The sequence below is a fragment of the Larus michahellis genome, chromosome 4 (genome assembly GCF_964199755.1).
Source record: "Larus michahellis chromosome 4, bLarMic1.1, whole genome shotgun sequence".
NCBI lineage: Eukaryota > Metazoa > Chordata > Aves > Charadriiformes > Laridae > Larus > Larus michahellis.
The window spans coordinates 67,755,894-67,782,102 of record NC_133899.1 but is presented as its reverse complement, the minus strand read 5'-3'; the positions used below and the strand labels follow the sequence as shown (position 1 = coordinate 67,782,102).

At 46.0% G+C, this 26,209-nt stretch overlaps 1 protein-coding gene across 40 annotated transcripts in view; it reads right to left on the bottom strand.

Moving 5' to 3' along the window:
- The window catches only part of NRXN3 (neurexin 3), a 1,053,186-nt gene that overhangs the window by 379,391 nt on the left and 647,586 nt on the right, over positions 1–26,209 (bottom strand). For 6 of the 40 annotated variants that reach the window (XM_074585419.1, XM_074585420.1, XM_074585417.1 and 3 more), the window contains exon 1: positions 5,491–6,682. The exons of the other annotated variants lie outside the window; for them this stretch is intronic. In XM_074585419.1, the coding sequence (XP_074441520.1) occupies positions 5,491–5,734 (244 nt within the window). In that variant the 5' untranslated portion in view covers positions 5,735–6,682. Of the gene's footprint in view, positions 1–5,490; positions 6,683–26,209 lie in introns of those variants that run through there. 40 annotated transcript variants of the gene reach the window in all.

Below are 26,209 nucleotides of genomic sequence, written 5' to 3'. Positions count from 1 at the left end.
CCCAGCATCTTTAAGAAAAATGTCTTCCATTTTTTAAATGCTGAAATATTACAAAAAGTACCATTCTCATTCTGCAGCATTCTGACTGTGTAGCTTGTGTCACATATCCCAATATTCTTTACAACTTCAATGCCTATACAAAGCGTACAGCAGGATCCTTCATCTGTCTTTGAAATGCAGTCACCTTTGCAGCAGAATGTGGCAGTTGCTTGACAAGTCGGGGCTATATTATCCAAAAGCAGAAATGATAAAGAGAAAAAGAAACCTCTCTCCAGTCCAAATTGCAAAGGAAATATAAGAGGGAAGAAAGCCCTGATCTAATTTTGACTCAGGACTAGCATTCGCACTTTTTTGCAAAATGTGCCATGAGATCCTGCACAAGCACAAAGTAGCTATCAGAAGAGCATTTTTTTAAACACGTCTGATGAGACTGCACCTTCAGCAGCACGGATCTGAGCAATGTTTCAAAGGGCACAGAGACATATATTAAATCAGAATGACAGGGTTCAACAACAGCATTAGGTTTCTTATGTTCCAGATCTCAGAAGATTATTGGGATCTCCCAGGATCAAGTACCAGGCAAACAGACTTAAGCCTCAGTTTTACAGTACAGTGCAAGCTATTCCAAGTTAGGAATGGTTAATACTGAGCACTCCATAGGACAGCAGAATGAGAAGTCAAAGCACCTTACCAGAAACTGTTTCATATAAAAGTTTGCAAATAGTAAGTCAAATAGTAACCTCGCTTTAAGGAAGCAGCCTTTGCATACACCAGAATTTTCCTGTGTTCAACTACCAAATGCTGTGATTTCTCAGAAGAGCTACACAGCCTCAGCGCAGGGGGGTAAAGCTCAGCTACAGTCACTTAAACAAGACTATAAGGGACTAGTGAGTTTGGATGCTTAGATTTCTGGATAGCCAGCTTCAGACAATTTAAACAGACCTCACCTTCCTTTAAAAATATAAGTCATTGTTAATGTCCCTGAGGAACGGAATGTAAACATTCAGGCATACAAAATCACTAGTCTTTCAAAAAAAAATGAGGTTTCATTGTTGATAGAGACTAGAGGCAAGCCACGGAAAGTAGACAGACTTCTAGATTTTCACCTTTGCAGAACTTAACTGCAACCCTAGTTTCAGCTCTGAATAAAGTTAATTTTACTGGATCACTGACTGCTCTGTACAGGATGATTTTTTCCCTTTTGTTAAAGCTACCAGCCTTTACTCAAAGTAATCTTCTGACGACGGAGGAACAGGGAAGGTCCTGCCCGGTACCAGGGAACAGGCAGTGCCGAGGACTGAGAACTAGTTTTCTACTTTACAGAAAAGGCAGGATTGCAGTAACAAAGACACTTCAGATGAGTAATAGGTCACACTGGAGGAGCAGCAAGGAGTAGGAGACGTGTATTATAAAGAGGGTACGCTGTCAAGGCTGTATGTGACAAGCTTTGACACTGGTTTGCAGAATACCTGCCTATTTCATGGAAACACTATATTGATTTGTCCAAGCATTTGTTCTCATTTGCTAATTTTAAAAGAAAGATACAAGAGATAGAAATGCTTCCTATAAATGACAGAACTTCTAAGAACTGACTAAGGCCTGAGTTACACCTACAAGATCTGGCAACTGCTCACTGCCAGCCCTCATGACAAGCCTTCACTTTCTGCTGTGACTTGTGCAACAGCCTGAGCAAGCCTAGTCCCCACAGAGTGAAAACCAAAAGAGAAATGCCTCCGGGCCCACCACTGCTCCCATAGCTGGTACTCTGGAGGCTGGGGCAACCTGCACGAGGCATCGCCCGTTGCCTCCGTACACCCCTGCTCCCCCCCATTAAGGAGGGCCAAAGAAAAAACAGCTGGAGGAGAAAAGGAGAAACAAAATTAATTAATTCATCACTAAGACAAAACACACACAAATCTCTTCATTTTATCTGTCAACTGAAGACATGCATTATTCATCAGCTGAGGCGATGAAGATGTGTAAAGAGGGGCTGTGAAGCCACTGCTGCAGGCTCTGGTAAAGCAGCTGACCCGGCAGGGTGCTAAATAGCTAAGGGGAAGCACAGGAGGACTTTCAAGAAACACAACCCCAACTTTGTTCCATGCGTGGATTTTTTCATCCCTCTGTCCCACAAGCCCTTAGTGAAACAAAGAGGAATCATGGCTTTCCCTTCCTATTGTTTGGGGAGAAAGATTCTGCCAGTCTAGGAAGGTCCTCACATGTAAAAAAAAAAAAAGTCTTCTGACTTGCTGAAGTCCCCTGCCTGGCTAGGCTTGCTCCCCTGCTGACTGGGAGGTAAACCGGTTACAAAGACTTTCTCCTTGAGAAGATGCGCCGTGCCAAGTTTTACATTTGCAGGTTGCAGCTCAAGTACCGGAAAGCACCAGCTTGGTGATTTCAGAATTAACTCTCGTAACACCAGCACTGTAACGACTGCCAGATCTGTGCGCGGTCCTGTACAATTTAAGCCACAAGAAGGTTTTCCACTGATTTTAAAGGAGCACTGAAGACAAACTCCAAACAAGTGTTCGCTGCTTGCAAGACATTTACCTTTCCTCTGTTCTAGATGCTAATCCGCTTCTTCAAACAGACTAAAATCTACTGAGATGTATGAGAAAAAAGCAAAATACAGTTAGATACAAAACCGAGCCACAGTGGTCAGCACTGCTGGACTGGGAGGCAATGTGGCAGGTGAATGCAGTCCTGACCTGATTCCTTCTAAAACCAGTATGAATGTAGCCACCAAATAGGGCAGGAGTCAGAGTGAATTTTTTATTTCCTCATAGCAAAGAAAAAAAAAATCAAAGTCCCAGGAAACACAGGGAGTGCATGGCCTCCCTGGGATCTGACTCCTCAACAGTCACGGATCCAAATTCCAAGGGCCTCTGTCATCCAACAGTGAAAGAAAACACAAAAATAAACCATGCGTGTGTTTACAAGACCAGCTGTCTTTGTGGTCTCTTTTTCCTATCTCTCTCTGCCACCCCCCCCCCGGCTTACTTATGGCCAAAAGGGGTTTCCATGCCAGCTTTGCTACATGGCATGATTAGGAAAAGGAAAAAAAAATCTCATGCTGGCTTATGTACCAGCCTGAGCTCCCCGAGCTCTCCATTCCCCTTGATTCCTTACTGCAATGAGGACACAGAAAAAATGCCTCTCTCTTACTGAAGTTGATAACAGCTTTTGCTCAGGGCTCTTAAATGAGGCTTTGCTGGGCTTTCAGGGCAGATGGAAAAGTCATCAAGGAGAAAAGAACTATCATTTCTTGACCAGGAAACAGAATGTGACTCTCCCGCAGACTCCTGCCTGCCTTTTACATCAAGGCTAACCACTATCACGTTTTGCGACATCCTTGTCTCCTTTCCTCACAAGTGACCTATGAGCCAGATTTTGCTATCCCCTTCCATCATAGGAGCACTCAGCTAGAAAAGCATGTCTGTGCAGGGCCAGAAGAAGAAGAACCGGTTTCAGAAATGAGGGAAAGGACTGGTTGGAAGAAGGGAGGGAAGAGCCCTGGGACAGTTGGTTGAAATGCCGCATGACACGGCTGCAGTAGGCGATAGGAGGATGTGCTAGCAGAGCTGTATCAGGGTTACAGGGATATTGAAACCCGGAGTATCATGGCTAAGCGCTCGGATGACAAGCAGAGCAGTCTGAAAAGTTCAAATAACATAGCGAGGGATGGACCTCCAATTAAGGCTATAGGTACACTGGCAGAATCATAGAAGGAGCTCAGTATCGCAGGTCTGAGCCAAGGCGTGTTGGAGAGGGAACGGGCTCAGGAACAAAGCCAGGAGGCAGATGCTGCGGGTCACAACTGAGCACCAGCAGAGCAGGGCTGCGCTAGCAGGAGGTGCTTTGGCAGAGCTGCTGGCGGGCATAGGAAAAGGGTGGCTGGGAGCACTGCAGGGCAGGTTGCGGGTGCTCTGGCAGTGCGGGAGGGGGGAGCCCAGGGCACTGCAGAACAGCACCATGCTGCAGAGGCGAGGACTCAGGACCAAAACGGCACTGGGTAAAACCGGTTGAGCTAGACACGCGCGGCCAGTTCTGCAGACACAAGTGGCAGCACCCTGTCAGCCTATCAGTCTCCCACTTCTACCCCAAAGCTCACATCCACCCCAAAAAGCAAGAGAAACACATTCAGGCCCCACATGGGAAGGGAACCAGTGCCATGCCAAACATCAAGACCATCTGTTAAGCACCACCCATGTGAAACTCAGTTATGGGTTATTAATCATTAGCAGCAGGAGCCCTGTTATTTGCAGCAATACTCAAGGACCATGTGAAATAGTCACTACTGTGCAAAAGTTAGGGATATGGGGGATCAGCCAGTCCCTGCCCCACAGGGTTTCCAACAGGAATAGCTAAAGGAAAAGCAAGTTGAGAGGGAAGAGAAGGACAGAGCTAGGCACAATGGCAGAGACTTCAGTCACCTTTCTGGTATATCACTCGCTATCTTTACCTAAAAGGTAGCAGAGCTTAGCTGCTGCAGGATTCACACCTTGGCCAGACCTGACCCTGACCTGCAGCCCTGCAGGCCCTGGGTTGCCTGCCTCTCCTGGCTGATGTGGCTGAAGGCAGAAGCCAAGGGACATAGGGAGATGTGAAAGTGGAGATGAGGGTGAGCCCCCACATCAGCCAGGCCTGGGCCAACTCCTCTCAGGGTGGGCAGACTCAGGAGAGCCAGGCAAAGGCAGCGCTGGCCTAGCTGCTGAGCATTGCTCAGCATTTCAGGGGCAGGATGCTGGCAGGTCCCCCCCTCTCCCTTGGCATCCCTCAGACTCCCTCTTCCCCTTCTCCTTTGCTGCCAGAGTGGAAACCCACTCCCTGTTATTTCCTGGGTAGCCTAGTTTTCCTGGGAAGCCACTGCCAGGCTCCCAGCAGGGATCCGAGAGCAGGGGTAAGGAGACCTCACCGTTTCCTTTGTATGCCCTGAGCCACCTGACAACTTCACCAGGAAAGGCTGCGAGCAAGTGAGAGGGCAGGGTAGGGGAGAAGCCACGGCAGGCACCTCCACTGAGCCCCCAGTGGGGCACCCGGGAGGAGTGGGAGGGAAGATGCACTGCTGCAAGGACCACGTCAGCCGCTACGACTACGCTATAGCCGGGAGCCAGCGATCCCCTCCCGGAGGACCCCCATTCCCAGAGGGATGGGAGCGGGTGCCCCTCCGCCTGCCCCGAGATGTTCGGCGCTGCTGCCTGGCATGGAGTGGCCCGAGTTCACCCCGGCCCCACCAGCCCCCACCCTCCATCCTGCTGGACCACGCCGGCCGGGGAAGTTGGCTCCGAAAGCGTCCCGTCCACAGCCCTGGGCTCTGCTCAGGGAGGGGACAAGGGAGGAAAAGAGGGTTAATGGGGAGGGGGAGTAATGGTGGAAATATGAGGGGCTGGGAGGACCCCCCTCCCCCGGAGTCACAGCGTCATCCCTGTTCCCTCTGCTGCTCCAGCTGCTCTGCAAAAAGGTTAGAAAGAAACAAGAGCGGGAACCCACCGTGTCCTCCTCGGAGGGAGACAGGGGAGCGGTAGATAGAGATAGGCACAGAGTGGTGCTTGCTGCCGTGGAAGTGATGCTCATACTGAGCCTGAGATACAGACGAGGAAGAGGCGGCAGAAGAAGCCACGTTAGAGGAACTCCACACAGAGCTGACGATACATCCCCAAAAGAGGGAGCACATCCACAGGGTCCAGGCGGGGCGGCGTCCCGGGCAAATGCTGGGGTCTATTCTCAGGTGCATGGTCAAGGCACAGGGCACCTACAGACAGGCAGTCTGAATTCCAGCCAGGGAGAGAGAATAAGGTTCATGATGCCAGGGGACCCATGCTAGCAGAAAGGAGAGTCGCTTCCGAGGCTCTCGGGCGTGCGTGTTTGTTCAAGAGGCAAAGAGACAGTATGTGTCTGTGCGAGAGCGTGTGCTGGGAGGGAAGGGGAGGGAAGGGGGAAGGTTAGTAACCACACACAGAAGAATAAGACGCGCCGTTTCCCAGGGCTGGATCTACTGTGCCAGGAACCCCGCGGCCGTACCGAGCCTCCAGGAGAGCGCAGGAAAGCCGCACATGCCAGCGCGAGGGTCCTGGAGCTTGCACTTGTCAGGTTCCTCGAGGATCCCGGAGTCCTTGAGGACTTTTCCCTGCCTGCGATCCCTGCCTCTCACTAAGCTGAGAGGGACTACTGAAAACGAAAAAGAAGAAAAAAGCCAGAGACCCCAGGTAAATTTTTGATATTTTTTTTTTTATCCCAATTCCAGGGGGGGTTCTGTTGCTTCTCCACTAGCAAGTGTTGCAATGCAGAACTGCTAGGCACACGCACACGCGCACACACACACACAGAGATCTGGATTGTTATCCTCCTTCCACCGGATCCAGGCGACCGAGGGCTCAAGCCGATTAACCCCGCGCAGCCGGGCAGGGCAACGTTAGGTCTTCCCAGGCAGGCGGACAGCGGGCAGGCGGGTGGGCAGCGGGCGGGCAGGCAGGCGCAGAGGAGAGGCCGGAGGGCCAGGCAGAGCGGCGCGGCGCGGAGCGGAGCGGGACGCGGAGCGGCGCGGACCCGGGGGCGGGATGCTGGCGGCCGGCACGCCAAGTGCGGGCAACTCGGCGGCGCAGGTGAAGCACAGCCGGGGTGGCCGGGCAAGCGGCTCCGCGAATGGGCGAGCCGTATGCAAATGTCCCGGCCGCAACGAGCCAATGAAGGCGGCAGCAGCTCTCCGCAGAGGGACTGGCTGGCTCCAGGGGGAGGGGCGGGGCCGGACGGCGGCCCCGCCCCCGCCATTCATGAGCCGGTGCCTCATACACGCGCTCGACGCCCCCGGCCCCGCCGGCGGGGGGTCCCGGGCCCGGCACGGCCCCCTGGGGGGTGGCGGCGCCGGCGCCGTCAACAGCGAGGAACACCCCGAACCCTAAAAATTATTCGTATGGGAGTTCCCAGCGCTGTCCCGGCGGAGGGGAGCGCACCGGGGAACCGGTGCCCGGCAGCCGCCCCCGTCCGTCCGCGCCCAGGGGCGGGGGCCAGGCCCGAGCGGCCTCGAGGGAAACGCGCCCACCCCCGTCCGTGCGGGGACGGGACGTGCCCGCCTCCCACGGGCACCTGTGGTCACGCCGCGGTCCCGCTCTGCCGTGAAGGGGCGGCGCTCCGCGGGCGCGGAGCCGGAGGAGCCGCGGGGGCAGGAGTCTGGTGCGGCGCGGAGGAGGGGTGGGGGGGCGCAGCCGGTACTCGGTCCCCTGCCATGCCACAGGGATCCGCTTAATTAACAATGTCCCCCCCGCGCCGCTCCGTCCTAGTGCTCGTCCTGTGGCCGCAGCTGCACAGGAGCAAAGTGAGAACCGGGACTGTCGGCCCTCATTAAAACTCCATACTGCTTTTATAGATTATTTTTTCCTTTTTTTTTTTTTTTTTTAAAAAAAACGCTCCTGCAACAATAGGCTGAGCCCAAACAGGTATATTTGCACTTTATCCTCGGAGAGTGAGGACTGCAGCCAGACACTGCAGTCCATAAATTAATAAATAAATGTGGTAGTATCTAGTAATTTATTGCCTATCAATTTGCATGGCAAAAATCCCCAGTCACCCTGGGGAAGCCAGGCACCAACAATGAAGTGACTTATGCAATAGCACTCAGGGAGTCAATAAGGACCTTTGGAAAAGGAGCCAGCGAGCCCCAGGACCGGCCTTGCACTGCACTGCCTCCCTCTTCTTCATTTATTCATTCTAACCAGAATAAATTGTTTATGACTGTAAGTTTCTTTGTTTTCCCCTCTACATCCACATTTGTAGCTGTGTTCACATGCACCTCAGAAACCTGCTTGGCTCATTTCATAAGTATTTCCCTAACGCAGAGATGTGCTCTTTTCGGTCATTGATCTCGATTCGGTACAACACGTCAGTAACTTGTAATGATCAACCCAAGTTGCACACCTAGTACTTCTAGCGGAGCTTGATATGCTTGTAATCTATTTCACAGTAACTTATATTATAGTTTAACTGACCTAAATCAGGGGCTAAAGCAGTCAGAAATACTTCAATGTTTTGTTTAATCAATGATTGTGGCTGGTTAAGCTGGAAAGCAAGAATATTACTTTCAAATTTATCCAACATCTGCCACCTAAGAATCTCAGCGTGCTTTAAAATCTTTTATTAATGAAGCCATTCAAGAGCTTTAGGTATTACTACGCCGTTTTGCAGATAAGGAAACAGAGGCTTAGAGGCGTTGAGCCAGTGGGTGACTGACAGACATGGGAACTGAACAGAACAGACACCAAGATTCTCCATCCCAACAAGTACATGCTGTTAGTATGAACGTTTCACTGATTTGGTGGCCATTTGTTAGCCTTAAAGTGTGAATATCAGCCTTCCTCACAACAAGGCACACAGCCGGAGATGGGGGAGAGGAACCTGTGGCGCAGGTGCCTGCTAGCTGGCAGATTTGCACTGCCATGCACAGGGCACAGAGCAGTTTTATCTGTGCAAGACAACTGTTCCTAGCCCTGAGTTTTTTTGAGGAGGCTGGAGCTCCTGCCATGTATGTGATGGGATACCCAGGAGGATCCTGTCTTCAAGAGGAAGCTGTCCCCTTATCCTAACTGTACTTGGGAGAAGAGAGGGAATATAACCTGGCATATCACTCTTGAAAGGCATCCTCCGACCCAGGAGGATGCTGCTGGTATCCACCTTGAATCCCTCGCCACAGAAGTCTTGACTTTCACCCAGACCATAGACAAAGTGGAAATATTTATCGTGTAGTTAAACTGTAGGGGACCTGATTAAGGGGAAAGGGGGAAGGATTTGTACTAAATACATATCACTGAATAGCTTATTTGTAAAATACAGGGAATCTGTTCTGAATAAATTTCAGACACAGGTAGTCATCAGCGTTCAACAACAGTAATGCCGTACTTGAGCCCCTGTTGATGCTGGGTACCTCTTGGGCTGCTGCGGGAGGCAGCCCTCCATGGACAATAAATTACTAAGCTCCAAAACAAATCACTGATCCTTTCCCCACTCAATCTGCCACCAACACTTCCCCACAGCTTAAGTGTAGGGGATGTACAAAAGAGATGAGCATCACTTCAAACTGCCCTGGCCAGAGACAGAAAATGCCCGGTACTCCCTGAACAGGAGAAATAGAGAGCTGCTGTGTGTCATCCCTGTGCTGCGGAGTCGTCTTGTGTAACTTCTGCCTTCCAACCTTCCTTCGCTGCAAACCATTGGGTAGACCGCCTTAGGCAAAAAGCAGAAAGGCCAAGAAAGCCAAACTGTAGGAGTACAACATAAATAAAAAAAAAGGAAAAACTGGGAAGCTGGCTATAAATACATCATAGGGTTCCGGTGACACCGTAAAGTACTGGAACTTCACTCTGCCTTGCTTTATTAGGTGTCGGTGGATGTATTTACTGCCCTGTAATTCACAGGTGACTCATTTATTTAGCAGCACCACTGCAGGAAAAGGGCAGATTTCAATTGCAGTTTCCCCTCTTGGGTGGCAAGAGGAAGTTTATAGTCAGAAGTGAAGTTTCAACAAGATTATTCCCACCAGATTTACTTCAAAAGAGGCACTGTTATTTTCCTATTAGTTTAGTTCATCTAGGTAAACATACAGTCTTCCTAAATGCCCTTCCATCTTCAGAACAGAGATGGGTGCCTTAAAGGATAACGGTTCTCATCATAAGTTGCTCCCTACAGATATGAGAAAAGTAGTCGTATTTCTTACATAGCCATTTCTTTTATGAAAAGAGCAGAGGGCCACCATGTTCTGCAGAAATGAGAAATAATAAAGCGATTGTTTCTGAGTTTTAGAATCCCAGAAAGAGAGCCAGTTGGCTTCAAGCCCAGGAAAAGTTTGTACTCTACCTTATTTGTGTCAGCAAGTACAAGTCTCTCTATATTTCCTATTAGATCTTAGCTGTTAATTACTTTGCTGCACTCCAAACTGAAAAAGTCAGCTCTGCTCTAAAATCACAGATCTCTCAAACTGGATCCAAAGGGGAATCTCCGCTAGCTTTTAGCAATACAGGGTGAGTGCCAGAGAGATGACAGCTCTGGCTCCACCCAGCAGAGGCTAACGAGGTACAATCGCTGTATAATAAGGTTAAGAGAATAAGGTCAGCTAGAACAGCCTGTCACCCAAAAGCTTTTCCCAGACTGAACTGTTTCTCTCAAGGTTCAAAACAGTCCCATTCTTTTTTTTTTCTTTCTTTTTTGGATGTACTTTTCCAAGAACAAAGAGGAGGGCGAGAACAGGTTCCACTCGTGAACTTAAAATAGAGTCTCAAATAAAATAAAATAAACTATAGAGGGAATTGCAAGCTGTAGAGAGCTTGGCACTGGCATATAGACACCTATGTCTTTTGTCTTTAGCAAGCTACTTCAAATACTGCTGAGGACAGCAGTGACCAAAAAGCTGGTAAGTTCCTCAGCACTGCCAGCAGAATTAACTGCCTGAGACTAGTCCCTGGTGCCTCACTGTCCTTGTCATCACTGCCTCTCTGCGTGCAGCCTCGAGAGGCGGGTAAGACCCAGCAGCGCCAAAGAATTATCAGTGCCTGCTCATCCAGAGGGAAAAGGAAGGGTTGCTCCACGACAGGGCTGAAGACCACGCACACAGCTGCTGCTATGCAGTACTTTTTCTGCATATAACCAACTCGCTGCAGTCTCTGTAGTTCTCAGTTTTATTCTCTACATTTGGAAAAAAGAGCAATCTATTCTTAGGGCTTCTGTGCTTTCTTTTAGCATCCAGTAAGTCCAGTTACCTACAACAGTTGAGGCATATGCCTTACACATTACCAGTGACACAGGGCAGGTCTAATTCTCTTTTCAGCTCGGCTTCAAGGGACCAGTTTGCCACAAGCAACTAACACAGAAGCTTTGGAGCCTAGTTTTGTTCTCATTTATGTCAGGGTGAGTAAATTCAACAGAGGCAGTTGACTGACATCAGTGAAGGGAGATCTGACCCTTGATGTCCATTTGTGAGAAGAGAAATGCAAGCCGATTACAACCAGTTAGCCTGGGCTATCAGCAAGTTAGCCAAACGCAATAGTAACCACTGGGAGCTTTGACAGAAGATGAAGGACACATATTCAGTTCTGTAAAGGGTCCAATTTAAGGGCCAGTTCAAGTTGCAAAGTTCAAATTTTTATTTTCTGAAATTTCCCACCTACAGTCCTATATTAGTGGAAACAAGCAAGAACAAGTGTGGACACATGCAAAATACAGCAATATACCTTGTTTTGATAAACATTAATCAATTATAATTGGGAAAGAGGCAACGTCAGAATTTGCTAATGCAAACTGACAATAACATGTTAGAATTGGTCCTGTTTACTAGATAATGTATAAAGGACAATCCAGTGTACTCAGCACTATGTAAACTAACAGAAGCAGAGAGTCCCTTCCCCAGAGAGCGTACAGAGTTGCTGGAAAGGCATGAGCCTTTATATGTATGTATGTTGGACCAGCTTTATGAGCAAACAGTACCTTTTTGGGCTTAAGTCTGCTAGTCTGTGAACCTAAGAGAATGAAAAGGCTTAGACACTGGCAATAGTGGCTTCACGCAGGAGCGACTAGTGCAACTGCTTTCAGCCCTGAGCTTGTAAGCCTCCTTTCAATCTTTGCTGAGTGGCTACCCGCACAGGACACCAGCAAGCATCCTCTCTCCTAAAGCTGCCTTGGAAATTAGGACAAGATCCTTCTCACGCTTTGGACCCTCTACCAGCACAGTAATTATGAATGTGCTTTTCCTTAAACGAAGGATGCCTAGGTTTGGCTTACTTCAACCATCATGAGGAGCTCCTGTTATTCAAGTACCCACCATCTCCCCTTTTGTCTCACAAGCACTTTAATCCCTGCCCCTGCAGTACTTTATCAAAGAGGGCTAAGCAGGCTCTAGTCTGCCCATCAGCACCGTGCTGACAAGCAGACTCTCATCTCACAAGAGAAAACTGATCTTGTGTGGCTGCAGAGCTCTTTCCTCCAGGAAAGCTGTAGCTGCATCCGTCCCTTTTACTCTCAGTAGAAGCTGGGCTCGATGGCAGCTGCTCATATCTTGTCAGGCAGAGAAAAGGAACCTGCTTCTACTTCTATCATTTCAGGCAACGTGACTTTTTACCAAAGGTTTGTTCATACTCAGAAAGATTACAGAAACACAGAAAGACTGGCCAAGTTTGAAGAAATGAAGGTTGCCCACTGCTCGACCTCAGATAGTTATTAGATCACCAATGAAGAAAAGGAGCCTGATGGTTTAATTTTCTAACATTTCTGTCACAGAATTCATAGTTCAGTACCTCTACTACCTACGGTTCACTAATGATACCAGAATAAAATGGTAGTGACCTGTAGCATGTGCCAAGAACTAATTTCCATCATTCGTAACAGCCCCCTCTTATAGGTAGATGACTTTGTAACCAACTCTGCAATTAGCCTGATTTTATGTTAAGCCCAATTAATCTCTAGCCTAATTCCTAGCAACTGATGCTATGGATGCAAGTAGCTACTATGTTTATGGAAGCAAAAATATATGTGTACCTTGCTCTCCCTGCGACTGGAATCAGTGTTGGCAAGTCTAAGGTGAACAGCCTGTTTCCAGCCTAGGTGTGAGCCTCGCCTAGGATAACACGCTGCTGCAATCCCTTGCCTTTAGTGACTCTCACAGCAGCAAGAGGTTAGACACACCAGCAGATCACAGAGGAGGACGTGTGACCTACTGCCATCTTCGCTGTATCTATTCTGTAGATCTAGATTTAGATCTCCAAGGTCTGCCAGTCCAGCACCTGACACACTAGCGCTAAATATTAGCACTGCAGAACTAACATTTATGTCATGAATTCTTAGTGTGGAAGAAAAGAGCTAGGAAATTATTTTTGAAGAGCTCTGAGTTCTAAAACTTAAATAGTACCTGAAAGGCTAAAGTAGAAAGAGACAAGGAATAGACGGAGTTAAAATATCTGCTGCGATAAATATGGAACTATTTTAATTTTTCCCCATGAGAGCAGAAAGGAGACTTCTATTTTCCATTTGCACTCAAAGAAATCTTGTCTGACACAGAAAGGAAAAGCTGGAAAAACTGTTGCTTTTGCTCCTTTAAACTGGCTTCTGTGCTAATGAAAAGCGAGCTCTCTAATAGGCACTGTGCACAGGCTCCCCTCTGCTTCTCTTCTCTCTTCCACCGATCATCTTGCCTGGCTTTTGCCTGTAATCACCTGTTCGTCTTGCAGCAATAACTGCCAGGTGACTGGTGTTTGCTGTAGTCTCCCGACCGCCAAAAAAAGAATTAAAAGAAAAGCAAAGAAAGATGTAGGGGGAAAATCTTTCAATGACACAAGTGTCTCATCGCCAGCCAAACAAAGAGTGAAACGTCTCCTGCGGCCAAGCCTGCTCATGTGGGAGCTGCTGGTAGGTGTAATTTCCTAAGATGTATACCTTGTCAGTGTGCAGAAGATGAAGAGAAAAAGAAGGTCAGAGCAGCCAAAGCTAAAAAATTGGAAGGACAAAAGAAGACTCTGTGGGGAACAATTCTTCTGCTTTTAACCCTGAAAGAGCCCATGCTGCACAGTCTGTGGCAAACCAACTTACCAGCTCAGGCATAACGAACAATAAGACCATTAGATGGCCTTCTCCTCACCCAAAGGAAACAGCTATTTTTGCATGCGGTGCCTGTGCTACACAACCTGCACAGGGTGGTACACTGTATACAGTCCAGTTGCTCTCCACCACAGTAGAAATGAATTTTTTCCTTCCAAGTAACCAGGCTCATAATAGACAAGACAGCCAAGAATGTCAAGAGGCTATCTAGTCCATCTCTCTGTGCCAAGGCAGGATAAACTTTAGCTACAACATTCTTGGTGATGTTGTCTAACTTGCAATGATGAAGAATCAATGTCTCTGGAAGAAATATATACCAGTGCTCAACTTTATCAACAGGTTTTATTTTTTTTTCCTTTTCACGAATCTGCTGTAGTCAAAAAGTAGCTTGTGACACCTATAAATTACCAATGCATCAATCAGGATATAATTAATATTAGCTTCCCTTGTGCCTGGATAGAAACATACTAAAATATTGTAACTCACAGCAGTATATAACATATTGCAACACTGTAATGGTATATATAAGCATTTCACTAAGTACGTGAGCAACGTGAGCAACATGACCACCAAACAGGCAAACAAGGCAGACGTGGTTAGTTGCTCATAGAAGGCATCTGAGTTATAAAAAGTTGCAACAAAGGACAAGATAAGCATAAGGGATGCAAACAAGTAGGGCATCCTGCTGAATACACAAGAAACATGGCTGGGAAAAAAGAACAAGAGAAGCAGCGGTGTTAGCAGTTGAAGAGCTCACTTTTGGGAGAGTGAAAGTAACATGAAAACATCAGGTATGAAAAGGGAAATTGGATACGGAAGACAACAAGCCAGCATCACTTCCAACTTCTCTCATCCTTCTCTTCATCTCACCTCTTCTTCTGCAGCTAAGACCATCAAGGACAGTAGCTGTTGTCTCAGCTGTCACTGAGATTTTTAGAAGGTTTTACAACTTTCAGAAAACGCAGCTTAGGTCTCTGTAGCATTACGATGGGATGGGTAGCAGTACAGCATCAACCAGCTGTTCCCTGCCGATATATTTAATACTCCTGAGGACAGGCCATGGCTTGAAGGCATGCAACACACCCACACAAACGAATCAAACAGATGGAAGCAAAATACACTCCAGGTCCATTTGTGGCAACTGATGAGAGGACTTAGTGGGACACTCGGTCTCCTGCAGAGAAGCTCAGCAAAAGCACAATAGTGAGAATAAACGTCAGGAGCATGCACTGCTTTAAAAACAACTCTCTCCTTGTGAAGCACCTCACTCTCCTAATGTTCCCCAGGGGCTCAAACTCCACTCCACCCACACAAGCTCCTCCAGTGCTTCAGGTCTCCTGAGACACCAGCAGTTCCCTTGTCTTGTCAAATCCTCTATCCTGCCTGTAATTCAAAGAGTGTTTGTGCTAGTCACGTGGATGCAAAAAGCCTGCTTCCTCAAACTGAACACTTCCCTTTACCCATTACCCTCGTCTCTGAGCAAAATGGGAGGGAATTTGTGTAGGGGGAGGCACCCAGCAGCAATAAAATCCCACTGGAGCTGCAAACGCTAACACCAGAGCAAGCGCAGATATCAGGAGTACATGGGCTTTAAGCACGCAGCAACTGTGAAAATTAGGAATTAGAAACAAAGAAGGGGAAAGAGCAACACACTCTCTCACTGATAGCCTGTTTATAACAAACAAGACGTAAACTACATCCAACAGGGATGTGCTATTTATTGGACAGGACAGACAAAAAACTCCAGCTACTCATTGTAAAGTGCCAAGGGAAAAGCCAACGATAGGGATGCAGAGATTACATTTAGAGTAGTCAGATGCATACAAACACATGTGCATGCACACACACATGTTTCTGTTTCTCTCTCTCTGCAGCCTCTTTATTTCTTTCTCAGACTATCAGCCAGGGACAACTACAGAAGAAACCAGAAAAGGGGAAAATAGGGAAATGTCTGCATAGAGGGAGCTCACTTGAAGAATCACACTTTTTTTCCTCCCTTCTGAACTTCTAGTTGGTCATACAAAAGCCGTCCACACCCTGGACCAATTCATCCCTTAAGTCACCTCCTTCTTAGTTCTAATTAGGTCTGCACAGTTTTAACTAGATGCCATGCATCGCCCCCCTCCCCTTTTTATCAGTCACCAGAAGTGAGCACTCAGGATGGCGACACGCAGTCTGTCATTGACTCCTCCAGGGTACTGCCAGAAGTATGGTGGGTACTGTGAGGATGAAAGAAATCCGAGTGGTCTTCAGGATGACTAACTCTGAATCATTTTGTTTCTTTCTTTATCTGTGCATTCTGATCTCCTCCTGCACAGAAATCAGAAGGTAGCTATTCTGTGACACCACAAGCTTCCAAAAATCCCCCAAAGAGACAGAAAGCAGTATGTGATCAACGGAATAAGCAGATACACAGGTGCTCTGTATAACACCTTTTCTTGCACTGAGAAGCTTCTTACCCACTACCAGCCCCTACACTAGATGTAATCCTCAGAAATGTAGCAGCAGGCGGATAAAAAGAGGGCATCTGATATTCCTGGCTACCTGAAAACACGTTGTTCTACAAGCAGCAGAACTATAGAAATAAATGAGTAGGAAATGAGGCTTCATCTTTCCCCTTTGCCACCCCCCCCATATTCACCATAATAACGTCACCACATCACCCTCAGTCCCCGCCACGTTCTCTCACACTCCCTCTTCTGAAGTGCTCAGATTTTTGTCATATTTCTGTACCCCCCGTAACACCTCTCATTTCCTTCCCTCCTCATGTCTTGCTTTGGTCAAGGAAGAGGCAGCCTGTGCTGTGGCAGATTCAGAGCTACAAGTCTACCAGCTGGTGGACCAGCCCATACACCTCATCGGGGACGAGGAACAAGTTCTGTAGGAATTCAGTATCTCTGGGTCTCCAACGCTCCTGTCAACTGTCGTGCTTGCTGGCCAGGCACCCAAAGGGGCGATGGCCAGACAGAGTGATTGCAGAAGTGACACTTCCTTAGAAACGCAGACTAAAATGACACTGTATTTCCACACTAGTACAGCCAGCTTCTCACTATGGGTTGTATCGCAAGAAACCTTTTGTAAAAGGAATACCAGAGCTACAGTATGGTATGAGAGATGGGTAATGCAGTGTCTTAGATCTGTATATGGTAATGAAGCATGTTTCAGTTAAAGGGCGACAGAAATAGCAGCACCAGAAGGAAACCTCCAAAGGTGAGTAATTCTGTGACACTTGGATCAAGCATTACTCTCCACTGGAAATGTGAGATTTCATCTAGCAGTGGCAACAGGACCAAGACCGGCTAGAACACAAAGGCAGGGAGACTGCCGCTCTTCCCCATTTGCAAGCATCGATTTGGTGTCAGAGCCAACCACCGAACAGAAATTGCATGGGAAAGATAAATAAATTATCTAATGCATTCGAGGTAGCAGGAAAACACGCAAAAGTAAATTTCAAAATTGGTATGACAGCAGGTTTCCAAATTCTGTTGGGGAAATAGGTGGCATCTGAGGGGAGCCCCCAAACCATCCGGCTATTTGTGGGTTCTATAAGACTCTTTGATCCGTCCCCAGGAAAAAAAAAAAAGAAGAAAAAGAAAAAGAAGAGCTTTAAGCAACTTATTAATAAAATTTTCATCTAGAGAAATATGTCCCTAAAAAGCTTCTGCTTTCAACGGAGGATGGTCTAATCGTTTTGTTTTGCTTTTTCCCAGCAAGCTGTATCATAACAAATCGCTCTCATTATCAGGTTTTCTTAGGTCGCTAGTTACAGACTGAATATAATACATATCCAGATGTTTATACAGAGCTTACTGTAGCTTAGGTTACATAAGTCATGGTAAAAAAATCTATAGGTTTAAAATCAAGACTAGACAAACACTGAGACTACCACAGGCAACAATCCCACACCATCCAAGTAGGACAGCTGGCATTTAGCAGATATTTTTACTTCCATCCATCTTCATTTTTCTCCCTCTCTACCTCCCATTTTTGTAATTGCCCATCCCATCCTGCACAGGAACACACACAGGCTCACCCACTCACTCCCATTTCTTCTCTTGCCAAGAAGAGCATCCTGCGTGGGATTCAGTCATTTGTTGTCCACAGAACTTCTGGTGTGTGTTTCTCTAAATAGCTGACATCTGGAGGAGCTAGATGCTACTTATACCCTCCTTAGCACGATCAGATGCTGCTAAAGAATGTGAACAAAATGCCTCATTTTTAAAATATCTTCTCTTTACCGCCTCTACTTCTTTCTAACAGTTTGGGGTTTTTTTGGGGGGGGGTGGTGGGGGTGGGATTCAAAGTCCAGTACATATAGTGATCAGCTTTCAAAACCGTTGTTGGTGGGGACACAAAGAGACCAATATAAAAGTATACACGGATAATCCATTACTTTGCTGTCCAGCACTCACTTCTGTAATGTACCCACTAGTTTTTAGGAAGAAAGTATCACTCTAGAACCTTGCCACAGAGATAGGAACACAACCCTGGTACCCATGGTGGCATTCAAATTCTTTAATTACTAACTAGACCTCCTCCTTCCTCTTCATTATTCAAAAGACACCTTAATTTTTATAGCAACTAAAACAGGCGTCTTACAAGACTACAGAATTTTCTAATGATACAAACCTGTTTCACTTAATGATTGTTTCTGCCTTACGAACAAATCAGGAGTCCACAATAACATGAGCCCGCAGTTAAAGAAAGGAACGCAGAAAGGGGAAGATGTTACATTTACTTCCAGCATGCCTCAATTTTGACTGCTTGATTTTGCAACAAAAGCCAAAATCACTTAGAGCAGGGTTGTTGGCTTTTTTAATGTTCTCTTTCAGAGATACCTATTCTTGTGCATGTGTAATCTTTACTTCAATTATGTATGCCTTCATTTAAAAAATACAGTTAGGACATGCATGCCTCAGGTCACCCAAGCAAAAGAAATACAAACAGCCAGCAAAGTGACGGGTAGCACAGATGCACCTAAATTGATTAAATTGCTGTTGCTAGAACACACACACTGCAATCTCTTTCCCTTTTGGTTTATTCAAGGTACCCTGTCATCCTTCTCCAATCCTTTCCAAAGTGCTCTTGTTAGCAGGTTGAAAGAATTAAGTTAAGTTGACTCACCAATATTAATAGGTCTCTCTAATTCAATAGCAGCATGTTCAGAGAATGCCACCTGCCTTCTCTTTAAGCAAAAGATACTGAAACGCAGCCAACACTTTGCCGAGCTGTTTCAAAAGCTAGAATTAGACACACCTGTTTTAACAGTTGTTTCAGCAGCTGGACACAGGGATGTGGATCAATAAGATTTACTCACAGCTTTCTCCCCTCAGAGCCTTAGTGCGACTTTAGTGCCTCATCCCGTGTTTAGAGAAATCTGTGCTGTAGGGGATAGCGTGAATGAATCAAAAGAGGTCAGGGTGTTCCTCTTCCCTGCTGCTGGACCTTGCTACAGTGCAAGAGAAACTGCCTATTCAGTGGACTACGGGATCAAGATACTGGTCTTGATCTAGTAGTATACAAAGACAAGGTCTTGAACCATACATAAACCAATGCAGTGATAAGCTGCAGGTATCATAAAACTGCAGGCTTCTGAGGTCTGTACCCTTCCATTCACTGCAATGAGTTGTCAGTGCTGATAGCTAAAGCCAGCAAGGGAATCCTGCCAACTTTTCCATTACTGATCTTGGAGTAATCCAGCTAAAATGCACAACTCACTTCCCTAGCACCTAAAGCGCAACTCTCCCACCTGTTGTCTTCATGTTCAATATGCACCTCCACTACAGAAACCTATGGCATGTTGGAAACAGAAAACACTGAGATGTTATAAAAGAACTGACTGTAAAGTAAAAGATAGAATAAATTAAATCTTACTGAAATTACACTTTGAGCATTAGCTGGAGCTGTTTCCAAGCTTCTGTATCTGACCAAGTTGCTTGACAACTGCAACACCCAAAAGGAAAAGGCAATTTCCTAAAGTTGCTGTATTTCACAACCTAGTTCTGTTTGCCTTTTTCCCTGAGGCAAAATCAGTTTACACAGTACTAGCCAGAGCCACTTATTCCCAAGCCAGTGGCAACCCCTCTGGTATGACTGTGGGACCAAATGGTAAACAGGATCAGTGAGATAATCTATGTTATGAAGAAGTGTGCAAAAACAGGAGCTCCACGAATTTGTGTTGCAACTAACAAAAAGACACAAGAGAATTCTCAAGAAAATTCTCCAGCTGACCCTGTAGTCTTAGAGTTCCCACATAATCAGAAGCCATAAATTTGTAGACATGAATGCGCTCAGGTATATAAAAGTAAACATCTCCCAGAGCACGTGCTGATCTGTATACTCCCCTGGGATGGGCACCTGTGTGTCTTCAAAGACAAGACATGCACATTCATGCACATGAACCCAGATAGGTAGCATGCACATCTATGGAGATCTTTCGTAATGTACAAAAATGTATGCAAGCACACAACCATCCCCATGCAGCTCTACAGCCAAGGGAGTAGATGCCTCAGAGAACAACACATATCATCAGGTTCCCATCAAACACACCTCAGATTTTCTCTTTCAAAAGAAAAGGGCCGGGGGGGAGGAAGAGAAACTACGTGGCTGTCAAACCCAGTAATAAATGCTTGTCAAGAGCATTTCTGATAGGATCTAAAGGTGCTTGGAGAAGTGGGGCCACCACAGTCAAACTTCACAAGTTGAACTCAAGAGCAGCGAAGACAGAGAGAGATGGTGACACGAAGACTTTTCCCCTCTGTCTTTCTGGGAAATAATGAACAAATCCTTCAGAGTGATTACTCTGTCACACCTGCTGGCCCTGCTCTCAAGTCTGTATTAGACAGAAGATGCTCCTATCTTCCCTTAGATTAAATGTGCCTAGCAAAAAGCGATCAGAGATTGGCACGATAATTATCTTTCCTCATTAGAAAGCAAGCCCTGGACCTGACTGAATATGACTCCTCTGTCAAGGCCCTTTGTGGTCTGTAATAGTACTTCGGCAACATCAATGGGCACAACACTTCATGCAAACATAACAAAGCAACATATCAAGTAATCTTGTCTTTTTATTTGCTTTTCCTCTTCTAAGCCTGCTGAGTGAGGTGGGAAGGTGCCAAATTCCTTTTTAACTTGTATAAATGCATCTAAATGTCACAGAAGAGCCTTGTTAAGTGAAAAGCTTTCCAAATGTTTTTCTCTCCCATATCTAAAATGGATTGCTCTTTTTTTTTGTAATTAAAAAAGGCACGCTCTCTCAGACCACTGCCCTTCACCATTCCTGGGGCCAGCCAACTGCGGTGACCCACAGCAGAGCTCCTGGTGTTCTCCTGCAGCAGCATTCACCGTAGTGCAGGGTATGGCTTTGCCCAAGGAAGCCATGAGGAGGGTAAACACATAGGTAAAGACAAGGCTGAAAACTCTTCCAGCTGGGGCATGAGCAGACCTAAGGGGCCTTTCTGTGACAGAACAGACGGGCTCCCTCATTTTAAAAAAAAAAAAAATGCATTTGAGGCATATTCATTGCTTTGGTTCTTTTCTATTAGTGTGAACTTGAAGACAGTGACTAATCCTCAAGAGCTGTGACCCCAGAGACTGCAGCACCATCACAGAGAAGGTGATGCCGAGGCAAAACACCAGCTCGGACAACTTCATTTGAAAAGGGGTGAGTGGGAACAGCTCAAGCTTCCATGCTGCTGCTCATATAGATATGACTCTTGTCGATATGCCATGCTGAGAAAGATGGGTGGTGTGGTAAATCGTTATGGGAGCTGTGCAATAACAGATGAGGGCAGACAGCACTGGCTCGTCTACAGACTGGAGAATTAAGGAGAACTGCAGAGTATGACTGTGCTTAGTGGCCTCAATGAATCAGCTCCTTCCCTTTTAGTACAACCAACCGTGGTCCTTTCATCATCCCAAAGGTCACTCCTATGTTGTCGGTCTGGCTCATTCCTTGGTGTATTCAGTTTAAAAAAAAAAAAAAAAAAAAGAGCACTGGACTATAGATTGCATTTCTAATCTTACCAGAAAGGTGTCAAGAGAAGCATCCCATTTTGTTCTGCAGCCAAGTACAGAGTTCAAAGAAATTATCACATCCTATGTATGGTCTGTTCAACAAAACCTGCTGCAAAATGGTGTTATTATGCAGCATTAGGAGCAGAACTGTGTTAATGCATTACAGTATCCTGCACCACTGTCAAGTAAGATGTGTGGTCCCAAAATAGGATGACATTTAATCAGACAAAACTTATTCTTCAAGTCATCATATAATCTACAAGAACACAGGCAACATATGTAATCTACAAGAATGCTGCCACTTAACCTGTAAGAGCGGAGTCAGCCACTGAATTTAGGAGAGTTGGCATTGCAGAAGGGGAACCTTGGGTTCACTGCAAAGGAACCCTTGGCAAGCAACCACTGCACATGATTCCACTGCGTCCTACTCCATCTCAGGCCCCTTCTGACACCCAACTCAAGAGAGACCTTCTACACTGGAAAAATGAAGTTTCACAAAGGTTATTTCACAAAGCCATTCCAGGCTGCAATCCAGAAGCTCAGACTAGTAAAACTACCAGCCTCTGAAGTCCAAATCTGGGAACTGGCCCCTCCAGCGCAAAAAAGGGTTATCTTTTATTTTTTAACACAGTAGCATTTGTTTTATTTGCCTTTTCCTTTTGTATTTAGGGGAGAGGGAAACTGGGGGTGCGTTCTTCATGCTTTCATCTGTCATAGCTAGAAAACTTACTTTCAGAAAAAAATAAATGACACACCATGTGCCTGCAGGAGCTCAGATTTTAAGATACACATCAGACACCAGTGGCCTCAAACTTAAATTATGCACTAGCAATAAAAAAACATCTCACATTTAAAAAAACAACCAGAATTCTCAATCAGTGAACATTTCCAAATCTCTGTTCTGCAGAGGCACATCCAGGTGTTTGCTAGGCAGATGTAACAGACAGCTACTTCACTGGAGCAGTGTTTAACTGCTGTGATCATTTAAATATGCATTTATTTGCCTTTGGAGTGAGAAAATGAAAAGTTAAAGTAGAGTCATGGCCCCAGTGCTAGTTACTAGCCTTCTCATCTAGGTAAAACTTGGGTAGGCAACAGTGCTCTCCCTCGCACTGCCTTAGCTTTCCTAAAACGAATCGCCCCCCTGGGAATCTGACTTCTTTCCTCTGCCTCCCCTCTCCTGCGACCGACCGCCTCTTTCCCTTTTCTTTCTTCCTTCCTTGCCTCCGTTTCATGGGCTACAACAGGATAAGGAGCAAGAGTAGCACACGCGTAACGCCATCTCTTTACCTTGCTGCTTGCAGCATTTCTCAATTTCAGGAAACAGTCCCTTTTCACTGTTGCTGGCTGGCACCTTATTTGCATAAGGATGAACTATGCAGCCATATTACCTCTCCTCTTCTGCAGTACCACAGTCTGCTGATGAGCCTGAATAGTTTTAAACAGAGTTATGCTTTTTCTCGTGCCCTCTTTCAAGCTTGGTGCTCTGCCAGGCAGCTGCAGAACGGATGCACCGAATGCTGACTACTCCCTGTGCGGCAGGACAACAGGAGCTCCGAGGGGGAGGCACATGCAAGCTCCTGCAGCTAAAGCCTGGCAAAAAGAATGAGCTTTCCTGCTGCTTTGAAAATGATGGATGTACACAGTGGCTTTGCACAACCTACAGCCATATGATCCCCGACGTTGTCCCCTGGAACCCTGCACACAATATAAATTGCCACACAAAGAAACACTCTCAATAGTACTGACCTGAACACTGCCTAGAACAAGCAGTAATGTAAAAGGTAACGTAACACCACTGCACAGGATCAACCTTTGCTTGTAGGGTGTGTTTATATGTGGAGTATACATATTCATATATTAGATTCATGGTTGGCACATTCAAGGGGATGGCAGGAGATAACCTGGCTTGTTCCTTTTGGATAGGATTAAAAGCTTTTGAATTGATTCAGTGCTTCCTGAGAAAAAGAACTGTTTCTCCTGTTGATCTCAAAACGCAGCAGGTTCCAGACTAGCTGGAAATGGTGACAAGAGTCCCCCCTTTTGGTACGTGTGCTCTAAAAGGAACTCAGTAAAATTATATGTATTTTCTCACCTTCTGGGAATTAACCAGATCAAATATGCTTAACTTTCTGATGAGAGAGAAGTGTTAGGGTTTTTTCTAACTGTCAAGACTTAGACCTGAAAGAAAAGTTAAGGTCATATCCAGCAGGAAAGACTAAATTACAAAAACTATGTAGTTTAACCTCAGTGGTCCCCTTGCAAAAGCAGCTATAACAACCCCTGGCCAGCGTGATCCCAGCAGCCCGTATATAATTCACCTCCATGATGTCCTCAAGCAAGGGGTATGCATTTACAGTAAGTCACATACTAAATACAATTTGTGGCTTGCTAGCAACGAGAAGGCACACTGCTAGTGAAGGTTAATTTTTTTGTGTCACTTGTGCCAGACATTCAGGTAAACCTCTGCTTTTCCTTGGGAAACAGCCTAACAAGATTATGTAGTACCACTGACATCTCGTTTTCTGCGTGCTTGCTAATTTGGCCTATTAACAAATTTCACTGCAGCCACAAATACTAGCATAAACAAACACTTGGTTACATTCAGCTAAGTTTTCAAAAGTTTTGTAAATCCCTCATCAGTTACAGAAAATATAGAGTTTGCTGGTTAATAATTTACACCAGATTTGTGCAGAATCCCTAACTATGTAGCAGGAGCTAGAAGAGACCTCAGAGTCTCCTGCTCCAAAGCTACTGCCTTCTAGGCTGTGGAAGACCTGATCTCCCTAAACCAAGCGGTGTAAGAAAACCTCAGCATGCTCTGATCAGCTCTGGGTCTATTCAGTGCAGCAGCAGAACACTCAGTTTGATTTTACAATGAATGCATAACCCCGAAAAAATACTGTCGTGGTTTAATCCCAGCCAGCAACTAGGACCATGCAGCTGCTCGCTCACACACACCACACCTCCCCCCTGCCCTGTAGGGGAAGGAGAAAAGTGGGGAGGGAACCAAAACCTTGTGGGTTGACATAAAGACAGTTTAATAGAACAGTAATGGAAGAGGGTAATAATAACAATGGTAAAAGAATATACAAAATAAAGTGATACAACACAAGTCACCACCCAATGATTGGTTGCCCAGCCTGTCCCAAGCAGTGATCACGGATTTCTGCCCTCCAACCAATCCCCATTTATATACTGAGCATGACCTCTATGGTATGGAATAGCTTGTCCTGTCTGTGATCCCTCTCAGCTTCTATGGGAAGCTGAAAAGGTCCTTGACTAATGTAAACACCACTTTGCCAGAATTAAAACAATATGTATGATCAGCATTACTCTCATACTAAATCTAAAACACAGCAGCTACTAGAAAGAAAATTAACTCTATCCCTGCTGAAACCAGGACACATATGAAAATACTGTTCCAAAATCCACAACTCCACAAATAAATTGTGTACCACATAGGAATAGTTCATATTTGTACAATGTATGGTATCAAACTATTCCAAAGGATTTTAGTACTACAGAGTACATGGAACGCAAGTATTAATTACCTCCAATTTGCAGAAAGCAGAGCTGAGGCAGTGGGGGACAGAACAGACCATTGGGGTGGAGCAGTCTCTGCCCCAGGCCCCAGCCATTAAATCGGATTCTCTCCCATCCTACCACCGGCAACCGCTACTATTTTTACTGTTGTTGTTTTCTAGGCATAAATTCCTGCACAAATACAGCACAAAAGCAGTCCCTGGTTTTCATGTGTGTATGTTTTGATACATGCTCTAATTACGCAATCGCGCGCTACTCTTTTTGACATGACCTTTCCTTCATCCAGCACAGAGGAAGAATAATGCCTGTTGAAGGTCCCCATACTTGATAGTATGTTTTATCTTCATTGCTCCATTTGTGTCCCCTTCTCCTGCACACTATACTAATCCTGCTCTGAGTAGTAATTTATTTCCACGTGGGCTTTTCTGCGGTGCTACTCAGCAGAGCACTGGACTGTTTGGCAAAAACTAATTACTTTGGACAACACCTTCCTGAGGTGATGGGCTCATTTTACAAATGTAAAGCTGAGGAACAGGGGAATTAAGTCAAAATGCCCACTAGTATTGAACATGCAATTTCAGATTGCAAATTCTGATTACACAGAGTGCTTAGCACCTTACGGCACCTTACACATTTGAAGCACATTTAGTGCTGACTTGATTGCTGTTTTCAGGGCTCAATATTGTTTCCATCCAAGCTATATGATCTCAAGTTGGGTACGGGAATACAAGGAACACGTAACTCAGGGATGGCCTGAGAAAAAATTGCTTTTAGTAACTTACCCAGCATCTTACTGTAACCCTGGGGAAGAAAAAGAGATAGACAGAACAAGATGCCCCTTAATCAATGCTTTGCTCAAAAGGCCTCCCTCCCTTGTAAGATTCCCCCGCCTCATTTGCTACACATCCCGCTTTAGTAAAATTGAAGTGGGCATCCTATGTTACAAGGCAGTCGTTTTGAGACCGGACCCCAATTTATGCCAGAAGCTCTTTTTTTCTGAGCACAGCATAGGGAGAAAGTCATAGGGGGGAAATACTGAGTAAAGATGTTACCAAAGATCGCATCATCTAAAGCCCAA